The sequence below is a fragment of the Capricornis sumatraensis genome, chromosome 4 (assembly GCF_032405125.1).
Source record: "Capricornis sumatraensis isolate serow.1 chromosome 4, serow.2, whole genome shotgun sequence".
Taxonomy (NCBI): domain Eukaryota; kingdom Metazoa; phylum Chordata; class Mammalia; order Artiodactyla; family Bovidae; genus Capricornis; species Capricornis sumatraensis.
The window spans coordinates 132,827,173-132,839,647 of NC_091072.1; the positions used below are offsets into that span (position 1 = coordinate 132,827,173).

The following is a 12,475-nucleotide window of genomic DNA, read 5'->3' on the forward strand; positions in this document are numbered from 1 at the left end:
TTTATACTTACATATGAATTTTGATTGTATGGATTATATATATTAATTAAAGAAACTGACAACAAATATTTGTGACCATGAAATATTTTTCCATTTATTAAAAATTTCCTGTATAGATACTATACATACACACATATATATAGACACACACAGAAAATAGTACCATGTACAATTATCCATATATATATATATGGATATGGGTTTATTTGTAATTTAATATGGTACTATTTTCTCTTATATTTTCTAGTTGGTTATTGTTGATTTAGAGAAATGCTGTTGATTATTTAACATTTATTATTTATTGAGCAATTTTTCTTATTTGTTCTGATAACTTGCTGACTTTGTTAGGTGTTCTTTATAGAAATATGTGCACTCAAGGAGAGTTTTATCTCTTTGGTTCTAAAGCTTATACATCTTAGATTTAAAAAACTTTTCTTATAGCATCAACTTGGACCTCCAAAACTGTGTTAAAATATAATGGTGATAACAAGTATCCTTTTAATAGAAACCATATAAAATTTTTCCATTAAATATGATGCTTGCTATAGATTTTTAGTATATATATTTTCATCTAGTTTCTGAGTTTTTAATCATAAACAGTATCAAACTACTATTTTTCCTCTTCTAGGAAAAAATTTGCATACAGTCTTCCAATTCAGTACTTTTAGTGTAGTGAAAACAGTGATAGAGTTTTCTACGTTGAGCTGTTTGGACATCTAAGAAAAACCACAGTTAGTCACATTTAAATAATAATTTATTTAAAATTATTGTATCTAGGTTGATTGGTAAAACATAAATGTTATTTTCTATTCTTTTTGTTTGTTTGTTTGTTTTGAAATCATTCTAGGCCCACAAAATGAATTGATAAATTTTCTATTTTTCAATTTCTGGAACTGCTTACATTAAATATCTATTTGTTGAAAGTTTTATGAACTCACTCATAAACTACTTGTACTTTGGGCTTACTTGGTCAGTGATACTTGGTTATTATTTTCATTATTTTCATGAATGTTTCATTATAACATTTCAATTTAATGTTAGTGTCTATTTACATTTTCCATTTACACTTATACCAGATGTTACTGCGTAACTCTTTATAATGTTCTTTGATCATTTGGATATTCTGTGATATATCTGAAGTATTTTCCATTTTTTCTGTATTTTGTTTATTGCATTTTTATTTCTTAATCATTGTTGCCAGAGGTTGCTTTTAATTTCTTTTTTAAAGAAGCAATTTTTAGTTTTGTTGCTCTTTATTTCATCTATTTCTTTTTATTTTATTTATTAAAAATTTTTGGGGTCTTTTTTCTGTTGTTCTATATATAACTATTTGAGTTTAATACTTACATAATTTGCTCATTTTGATTAATATATATAAAATGATTTTTCTTCCAAGTATTGCTTTAGCTATACCTCAGCTAATATTTTCTATGAAGTTTTATTTCTAACTGTTTTGTAACTTCTTAGCTTTAAGGATTTCATGTTTTTGTGAGATCACAAGGTGGTATGTTAGAGGTAGAGGAGAAAGAAAAACTCTTCAGTAAAATTTAAATACCATATTTTCTATATTAAATGGTAACCATGGGAGCAAGAGGATCATGTGAGATCTCCTGACTTTTATTACTTCCTTCTGAGTAAAATCATTGATGTTGCCTAAATAATCTGTGTTAGAGTATGAACTGGTCAACTGTATCTCACTCTATTGTGCTGAAGAGTTTTTCAAAGTAGTAAAAAACTTATGCCAAGAAAATGCCCATCAGTTCAATTCAGTTCAGTCACTCAGTCGTGTCCAACTCTTTGTCATCCCATGGACTGCAGCATGCCAGGCCTCCCTGTCCATTACCAATTCCCAGAGTTTACTCAAACTCATGTCCATTGAGTCAGTGCTGCCATCCGACCATCTAATCCTCTGTCGTCACCTTCTCCTCCTGTCTTCATTCTTTCCCAGCATCAGAGTCTTTTACAATGAGTCAGCTCTTCGCATCAGCTACCAAAGTATTGGAGTTTCAGATTCAGCATCAGTCCTTCCAATGAACACTCAGGACTGATCTCCTTTAGAATGTACTGGTTGGATCTCCTTGCTGTCCAAGGGACTCTCAAGAGTCTTCTCCAACATGACAGTTCAAAAGCATCAATTCTTTGGCACTCAGCTTAAGAGTCCAACTCTCATGTCCATACATGACTACTGGAAAAACTATAGTCTTGACTAGATGGACCTTTGCTGGCAAAGTAACGTCTCTGCTTTTGAATATGCTGTCTAGGTTGGTCATAGCTTTTCTTCCAAGGAGAAAGTGTCTTTGATTTCATGGCTGCAGTCACCATCTGCAGTGATTTTGGAGCCCAAGAAAATAAAGTCTGCCACTGCTTCCACTGTTTCCCCATCTATTTGCCATGAAGTGATGGGACTGGATGCCATGATCTTAGTTTTCTGAATGTTGAGTTTTAAGCCAACTTTTTCACTCTCCTCTTTCACTTTCATCAAGAGGCTCTTTAGTTCTTCATTACTTTCTGCCGTAAAGATGGTGTCACCTGCATATCTGAGGTTATTGATATTTCTTCCTGCAGTCTTGATTCCAGCTTGTGTTTCATCCAGCCCAGCGTTTCTCATGATGTACTCTGCATATAAGTTAAATACAGGGTGACAGTGTATAGCCTTGACATATTCCTTTCCCTATTTGAAACCAGTCTATTTTTCTATGTCCAGTTCTAAATGTTGCTTCCTGATCTGCATACAGATTTCTCAAGAGGCAGGTCAGGTGGTCTGGTATTCCCATCTCTTTCAGAATTTTCCACAGTTTGTTGTGATCCACACATTCAAAGGCTTTGGCATAGTCAATAAGCAGAGATAAAGTAGAGATACAGAGTTTTTCTGTAACTCTCTTCCTTTTTTCGATGATCCAGCAGATTTTGGCAATTTGACCTCTGGTTCCTCTGCCTTTGCTAAAACCAGCTTGAACATCTGGAAGTTCATGGTTCACACTGTTGAAGTCTGACTTGGAGAATTTTGAGCATTACTTTTCTAGCCTGTGAGATGAGTGCAATTGTGTGGTAGTTTGACCATTCTTTGGCATTGCCTTTCTTTGGGACTGGAATGAAAACTGAACTTTTCCAGTCCTGTGGCCACTGCTGAGTTTACCAAATTTGCTGCCACATTGAGTGCAGCACTTTCACAGCATCATCTTTTAGGATTTGAAATAGCTCAACTGAAATTCCATCACTTCCACTAGCTTTGTTTGTACTGATGTACTGATGCTTCCTAAGGCCCACCTGACTTCACATTCCAGGATGTCTGGCTCTAGGTGAGTGATCACACCATTGTGATTATCTGGGTCATGAAGATCTTTTTTGTACAGTTCTTCTGTGCATTCTTGCCACCTCTTCTCAATATCTTCTGCTTCTGTTAGGTCCATAACATCTCTGTCCTTTACGAGCCCATCTTTGCATGAAATGTTCCCTTGGTATCTCTAATTTTCTTGAAGAAATCTCTACTCTTTCCCATTCTATTGTTTTCCTCTATTTCTTTGCATTGATCTCTGAGGAAGGCTTTCTTATCTCTCCTTGCTATTCTTTGGAACTCTGCATTCAGATGCTTATATCTTTCCTTTTCTCCTGTGCTTTTCACTTCTCTTCTTTTCACAGCTATCTGTAAAGCCTCCTCAGACAGCCATTTTTCTTTTTTGCATTTCTTTTCCATGGGGATGGTCTTGATCCTTGTCTCCTGTACAATGTCACAAACCTCTGTCCATAGTTCATCGGGCATTCTGTCTATCAGATCTAGTACCTTAAATCTATTTCTCACTTCCACTGTATAATCATAAGGGATTTGATTTAGGTCATATCTGAATGGTCTGGTGGTTTTCCCCACTTTCTTCAATTTAAGTCTGAATTTGGCAATAAGTAGTTCATGATCTGAGCCACAGTCAACTCAGGTCATGAACTATGCATCATCTCTGCTTAGAAAGCAAATTTTAAAAATTACTATCTTAACGTATTCCTCCAGCTGGTGGAATCATATATCCTGCATGCCCCTGACTCACCACACTTCAAAGTTCCCTATTGTAAACATGTGGTGTCCACTAAAGCTCCAAAATATTTAGGTGCAGGAATTCCAGCTACACTTAAAAGGGACAAAGAAGAATCCATTAGCAAGTTAAGAAGATAATATGATAATTGGTAAGATAATTGGTAAGAACCAATAATATGATGTGTTTGCTTAAATGTGTTGTGTCCTTTTGTTTAAAAATTTGCTTTCATTTTCTCAGCTTTGGTTAGTCAAAGAAGGGAAGGGAATACAGAGGAAATCTCTAAGTGACTTCATTGAACAGAAAGCCATGCTAATGCTAAAGTGAGTGGAGCACAGAAAATGCCACCAGAAACGATAGTCTTTATTTCTACATATAAGGGCTTCCCAGGTGGTGCAGTGGTAAAGAATCTGCCTGCAATGCAGGAGACCTGGATTTGATCCTTGGGTTGGTATTCTTGCCTGGCAAATTCCATGGACAGAGAAGCCTGGCAGGCTACAGTCCAAGGGGTTCCAAAGAGTTGAACATGACTGAGTGACTTATTACACACGCACACACACACACACACACACACACACACACACACATTTCTACCTAAGGAATTATTTCAGGCAATGGTGAAAAGGTGGGGGAATTTTTGGAAAGAATGGATGAAACTGTGCAGCTTTTAAATAGATACCAAATCACTTAAAATATGTTTGCTTTGGATTTTTTAAAATCACCTTCCTTGGAAAACTTTTATTCTTGTTTTCTTTTCTGTTTACATTTACTTATGTAAATCCTTGGCTTTTCTGTATTTTGTTAATACAAATAATTTAAATACACTTAGGGTTGCATTCTTCTTTGGTTTGAGGCTAAAGGTGTAACCATTAAAATCACAAACTACTTTGAGAAGAGGATACTGGGGTAGAAATCAATTGATATGAAATGTTTTCTTCTTTGATAACTTTATGAGAGAAATGAGTGAGCAAAAAGTATGGATAGAATGCCAAAGACCAGAGGTGGGGCTTCTGTGAAACTTATGAACTGAATAATTAGGCCTTGAATAGCCAAGACTTGAGTATGCAAGAAAATTTGCTAATGCTCAATGCGTTACTAGCATACAAATAGTTGTTTTAAGACACTATGGTAGTTTTTAAATTTATGACTTCATTAATTTTTTAGGTTTGTCAAGCCTGAAGAGAAATCTCTTGGTGTGGGATTACATGCATTTTGCACACGAGTATTTGGTAAAAATAATTATTTTTCCCAATATCATATCAGACCACTATTGAATACTGAGTAAATGAAGTCACTCCCTCAGAGTAACAATTTAGCAAATATCCCTTCTGCTTATAAATAGCACTTTGTAATTAGTATGAGAATAAAGAACAAGAAGAAATGAAAAACTTGTTCCTTTTACTTGAAAAAGACCTACCTGACATTCTACTTTTCATCAATAAACTTGAAAAGCAAAGAGGCAATGTTTTGTTAAAATAAAATGTGCTTGTGGTTTGCCCAAAATATTGCAGAAAAAAGTATAAATAATCATTAATTCAGTGTTTTTCTCTACTGATAATTTTTTATTTTGCCTTTATCCATCTAATTACTTACCTTTTTAAATCTAGAAACTTAACTCTAAAAGTAACTTCTAGTTTCTAAAAGTAAAATTTAAAGCTGTAGATTTATATTCTGTTAAACTGTTCTACAAATAGAGAAAATTTTAATACTTTCAAACAAAACAACATATCTTCTTATCTTGCTAATGGATTCTTCTTTCTCCCTTTTAATTGTAGCTGGAATTCCTGCACCTATATATTTTGGAGCTTTAGTGGACTACACATGTTTACACTGGGGAACTTTGAAGTGTGGTGAGTCAGGGGCATGCAGGATATATGATTCCAACAGCTTCAGGTAAAGATAGTAATTTAAAAAAATTGCTTTCTAAGCAGAGATGATGTATAAAATGGTACATGGTACCATAGTACACGTCTAACACTTTCTTTGTCAAGAGACTAGACTACTTTTGGTTTTATTTACAAAATAGGTACTGATACTATATCTCCATTTTTTATTTACATATTCATTTTATTTCCTCAATATTTTCAAAGCACTTGATAAATATAAGAACAGGTGGCTTTCAAAAGGTTGTTCCTTAAATTGGTTGCAATCAGTATATTATTGAAGGCCACGTCTGTGGAGTAACTATCTATCTAAATTATATTACTCTCAAGTATTCTCATTTAATCCTACATCATTCCAGCATTTTACTAGCTTAAATCCTTACTTCCTTTGGCCATCCATTTCTGATCTCTAAAATATTTTTTCTCCCTTAGTAAATTTCACTGACACAGTATTCTTCATGTTTCTTGAAGCCTTATTTTTTGTAAATATAGATCTGATTTTGAACAAACTTCATCTAATATCAACCTGTTTTTGAACAAAACTCTTCCATTTTTCTCTTTATTTTCAGATTCTTTTCCATTTGGAGACCTGAATTCTGTCTAGATTTGTCTTAATTGCTAACTATGGGCAGTAAGACAACTCTTTCAATTACTAAAAAATGATTTGGTATTGTTTAAAAGAGTCTAAGGTCTTCTCTTGATCAGTAAAAGGATATATATGTCAAGAACTGTGAAGAGAGCAGACAGAATGAGATTCATGTTTTCATCAGTTCCCTTTTCCTCAGTTATATTGACTATAAGACAAACAGAATTTAAAATAAGAAAAAATCATAGAGTAAAAAAAGGGTATTACTTAATAATAAAAGAAATACTTCACCAAAAATATATAACAATCATGGATCCATATAAATCTATCAGTATAACTTCAAATATATAAAACAAAAATTCACAAAATTACAAGCAGACGTCTACAGAGTAGAAATTTGCAACACACTTTTACAAGAAGTAAATATAAAATACAGGTGAAAAACTCATGAGGATATAGAAGATTTGAACCATCTGACTATGCAAGCATTATCTAATAGATATAGAGTGATTTTTTTAAACCCAACTATCAGCAACCATAGGAAAATAATAGAAATCTCATTGTAAAATAGATTAAAAAATATTTTGCATATTATTGCTGTGATACTAAGGAGGGAATAGATACAGATACACCCAAGAACTAGATCAAATGATCTGCTCCCTCTGTGATTATTTATAGAATCACTATGAAAAAAACTAGGAAAGGCCTGAGAACCCAGGAAGTGGGAAAAGCAAAGGGAAAAGAGCAGAGTTGGAAGAGTAAATACAGAGAAACAAAGCAAGCAAAGAAAACCAAAATAAACAAACAACAAAATACTCAAAAAGAGCTTGTAAACTAAAGCATTAAAATACATGAATAAATCCAATAGTAAAAATGGCAAGCACATAAATTACCACTTGAAACATGACTTCATTCCGGATTAAATTTACTCTAATGTAAGAGTCTGACAAACTTTAAAATAAGATGTTTAACCAGCTCAATAGGATTAAAAATAATAAAATGATAGCATAATATCCATTAAAATGAATAAGAAATAACAAAAAAAAATTCTAGCAGAAATAAGAATATGAATGAGAACTCTTGGAAATATTTGAGATTAAATGGATAGCGTTGAAATAAAAGGAATTCTAAATAGATAATAAATTTCAAGTCCACATAAGTTAAAATGAGAATTGGTGAACTGAAAGTGGGTATTGTAGAAATTATCTGGAATGAAAATTAATGATTTGATCTCATAAACACAGAAGAACCACCTTAGTAATTTTAAAGATCAATTAGAAATTAAAAGATATATCTCAGAAAATTTCAGAACAGAGAGCAGAAGAAATAGTAGAAATAAACTAATGAATTAATGGCTTAGAATTTCCTAGAATTTAATAAAGACATACATTTTCAGATCAAAATTGCTCTTTAAATGCCCAGTAGGATGAATTAAATAGACATATCAAAGTGAAATTACAAATGTTCAAATTAAGAAAAAAACATAAGCACAACCCAGAGAAATAAACATATGGCTTATAAAGAAATATGATTAGACCAATAGTGATAGATTATCAACAACCATTGATCCTAATATCTTTATGATCCTTATTGCCTTGGGTTTGGGTTGAAACAAAAACACAAACTAGAGAATAAGAAATGGGCAAATGTGACGACTGCATATAAAACTAAAAACTCGTTTGTAATTAAAGACACTATAGACAATGAAGAATCATAGAACATAAATCGTGAGCATCAGGAACTCTCATACACTGCTGGTGGTGAATAAAAACTACTGAAAATAACTTTTGGGAAATATTTACTAAGTTGCAGATATCAAAATGTATCTACTTCCCTTGTGGCTCAGACAGTAAAGCGTCTATCTACAATGAGGGAGACCTGGGTTCAATCCCTGGGTTGGGAAGATTCCCTAAAGAAGGAAACGGAAACTAACTCCAGTACTCTTGTCTAGAAAATCCCATGGATGGAGGAGCCTGGTGCAGGCTACTGTCCATGGGCTCACAAACAGTCGGACACGACTGAGAGACTTCACTTTCTTTCTTTTCTTTCTTTCTACTAAGTTGAAAGTGAAAGTGAAAGTGAAGTCGCTCAGTCGTGTCAAACTCTTTGCGACCCCGTGGACTGTAGACCAACAGGCTCCTCCGTCCATGGGATTCTCCAGGCAAGAATACTGGAGTGGGTTGCCATTTCCTTCTCCAGGGGATCTTCCCGACCCAGGGATCAAACCCAGGTCTCCCGCATTGCAGGCAGATGCTTTATCCTCTGAGCAATCAGGGAAGCCCAATTGCATCCTCTAAAATCCTTACACATATTTTAGAGAAACTGTTGCTCACATGCACAAGGAGACATGTCAACCAAGGTTTATTGCAGTTTTGTTAATATTAGAAAAAATCTGAACGAAAGTGTCCAATAGGAAAATGGATAGTAAGCTGTGGTGTGTTTATTACCGAACTCAGGTTTGGTTCGGAGAAGGCAATGGCACCCCACTCCAGTACTCTTGCCTGGAAAATCCCATGGGCGGAGGAGCCTGGTAGGCTGCAATCCATGGGGTTGCGAATAGTCGGACACAACTGAGCGACTTCACTTTCACTTTTCACTTTCATGCATTGGAGAAGGAAATGGCAACCCACTCCAGTTTTCTTGCCTGGAGAATCCCAGGGACTGGGGAGCCTGGTGGCCTGCCGTCTATGGGGTCGCACAGAGTCGGACACGACGGAAGTGACTTAGCAGCAGCAGCAGCAGCAGCAGCAGGTTTGGTTGCTAGAGGCAGTGTTGGTAGAGAGGAAATGTGCTTGAGTCAGAAAAGCTGCCAATCTTGGGAGAAGGTGAACTCATGTCCAGAGACCAACTCCAAGGATTCTGCTCAGTCATGACTGTTTTTAAAGGAAAAATATTGAGGGGAAGGATCTCAGTGAATCATCGAGGCAGAAGAGTTGGTTCTGTTTTCTTCTCCTTTGAGTGCAGACTGGCTGACTCTCTCTTCAGGTGTTATCTTGCCTGAATGATCTTCCTGCAGGATTGCTAAAAGGGCTGTTGGAGGGCAGAGAGCTTATCATTTTTTAACTATTTAGTTCTTCATTCTTACTTCTTTTTATCTAGGAAAAGAATCAACAGGTTAGGCAACACATGGTGTACATTCAAGAAAGCATAAATCAGGAATTAGTTTCAGTTGTTTAGTGATTTCTTTACTATAATTAGGTTTTTAAAGTTAGAGGGGACAGAAATGGGTAAACAGAAAAGGGGCAAAACAATTGCTTTTATGTTCATATGTTGCAATGTAGTTCAATAGTTAAAAATGAACAATGTAGAACTACATGTATAAGTCTAGTTTTCAAATGGTGGACTGATAGAAAAAAAATTTCAGAATAAAAACATAATATTATGCCAATTATTTAAAATGTAAAAATATGTGCAATAATTGTATAAAGTATGAGTGGATACATGTGTAATTTGTAAAGCTGTAGAAATAAAGTAGGAACAAAATCCATAAAATTCAACATAGTGTTATATCTGGAGTGGGTTAGAATATAATAGGATCATAGGAATACACAGAGGAATTAAGTGTATTAATATCTTTTAAATTGGTCTGAAACAAAAATGGCAAAATTTAATCATTTAAAAAACCTGGGTGATGAGTATAAATATGTTTAACTCTTTTTTTCTTTAATTCTGGATATGTTTCCTAACAAGAGAAAATTTTAGAACTAGGAAAATGAATACAAGAAGCAGAAATTCATAAATAGACTATAGGCCATAAAGATAACAAAAAAGCTGTGCTTTTGAAAATATTAAAATATAATAACAATAATCTGGAAAGGCAAATAAAGAGAAGAGACACAAATAAGCACTAATAAAAATGGAAGAAATATAAATACAGATACTTAGGAATTTTAAACATTGTAATTTGGAAGCATATCAAGTAGAAGTTTTTAAGATAAATATGTATTACTAAGTTCAGTTCAGTTCAGTTCAGTTCAGTTGCTCAGTCGTGTCCGACTCTTTGCGATCCCATGAATCGCAGCACGCCAGGCCTCCCTGTCCATCACCATCTCCCGGAGTTCACTCAGACTCATGTCCATCGAGTCCGTGATGCCATCCCGCCATCTCATCCTCGGTCGTCCCCTTCTCCTCCTGCCCCCGATCCCTCCCAGCATCAAAGTATTTTCCAATGAGTCAACTCTTCACATGAGGTGGCCAAAGTACTGGAGCTTCAGCTTTAGCATCATTCCTTCCAAAGAAATCCCAGGATTGATCTCCTTCAGAATGGACTTGTTGGATCTCCTTGCAGTCCAGGGGAATCTCAAGAGTCTTCTCCAACACCACAGTTCAAAAGCATCAAATCTTCAGTTCTCAGCCTTCTTCACAGTCCAACTCTCACATCCATACACGACCACAGGAAAAACCATAGCCTTGACTAGACGGACCTTAGTCGGCAAAATAATGTCTCTGCTTTAAAATATACTATCTAGGTTGGTCATAACTTTTCTTCCAAGGAGTAAGTGTCTTTTAATTTCATGGCTGCAGTCACCATCTGCAGTGATTTTGGAGCCCCCCAAAATAAATCTGACACTGTTTCCACTGTTTCACCATCTATTTCCCATGAAGTGATGGGACCGGATGCCATGATCTTCGTTTTTTTACTATAAATATATATAAAAAAAAAATCTTTTCATAGTCATTAAAAAATGTGAATGAGCCATAAATTCTCATCTTCCAAAGGCATCAAGTCCAGAAGCTTTGAATGCAAGTTTTACAAATCTTCAATGAACTGATGATCCTTGCATAATGCAAGTTATTCTTAGACATGGAAAAAGGAGGAAAGTTTCCCTGTTCATTTTATAAAGCTAATGGAGTCTTGATATTGACATTAGACAAGTTCAATACAAGGCAAAAAGTACAAGCTGATTTTAGTTATACATGCAAAAAGTTAACAAATTGAATCTATTAATGTGTAAAAACTAACAAATAGAGTTTGTTCAGAATAATAATAATAGTCTTGGCTATTCTGCTAACTACATACAGAAAAATGATTTGGTGATATTTTACAAATTCAAAACTAAAACTTTGAGCAAACTCAGAAGAGAAAGCAATTTCCTTAACCTAATGAAGATCATATAAGGAAACACAGGAGTAAATATTACAATTAGTGGTGATTCTTTGGAAGCATTCTTGCTAAACACTGAAAAAAACTGCTATCACTGTCAGTATCTAATTTAGAAAGTATATTTAATGTAAAAAGATAAAAACAGTTACAGAAAATTAAAAAGAGGAAAATAAATTTTGATTTTCCTGGATAAAATATTCCCCAAATCATTTTAACAAAAGTTAGAATTCATCAGCTAATGAATGAAAGCTCATGAGGTTCATTCCTAATATTCATGGGATTCATTCCTAAGGCTGATATGCAAAACAGTTAGCTGCTGTTGTCCTTATGGGGTAAAATATTAATAATTAAAAATATGCAAAGCTAGTTGTATCTTCATAAGTTTTAATACATTTTAACTTTTTTTTTTAATAGATACATCTATCTTGGATTACCGGCAGCAATAAGAGGATCAAGCTATATTCCAGCCTTTTTGATTCTCTTTATTTTGAGGAAGTATCGACTACCTGAGGAAAATGCCTCTTCAGAAACTATGCTTGTGGCAAAGTATAAAGGGAAGGAAAATGAGGGCAAAGAAGTGGATCAAAATGCCAAAGTTTTGAATGATGATGAATTGAAAACAAAGCTATAATACTCTTTTATATCATGCTTTCCAGAATTGGAGAACACAATACAACTTAATCATTTTTAAAATCAATAGAGGTACTGCAAATAACTTTTCCTTATTTTTAAGAACCTCAACATTTTTTTTTTTAACTCATGGAGAAAAAATATTCATGATAGTATTTCTGAGGCAACAATGGCATTTGAGATTTTCCTCAGAGAGACATTTATAAACAAAACAGGATATTAGAACCAGCTTTATTTTTATGTTAAATTG

General features: G+C 34.3%; 1 protein-coding gene across 3 annotated transcripts in view; it reads left to right on the plus strand.

Moving 5' to 3' along the window:
* The window catches only part of SLCO1A2 (solute carrier organic anion transporter family member 1A2), a 51,301-nt gene extending 39,075 nt beyond the window's left edge, over positions 1–12,226 (plus strand). For 2 of the 3 annotated variants that reach the window (XM_068971739.1, XM_068971741.1), the window contains 3 exons: positions 5,187–5,251; positions 5,798–5,915; positions 12,010–12,226. In XM_068971739.1, coding sequence (XP_068827840.1) covers positions 5,187–5,251; positions 5,798–5,915; positions 12,010–12,226 — 400 coding nt within the window. The remainder of the gene's footprint in view (positions 1–5,186; positions 5,252–5,797; positions 5,916–12,009) is intronic. The other variant, XM_068971740.1, reaches the window with a different exon arrangement.
* Positions 12,227–12,475: the final 249 nt, after the last annotated feature.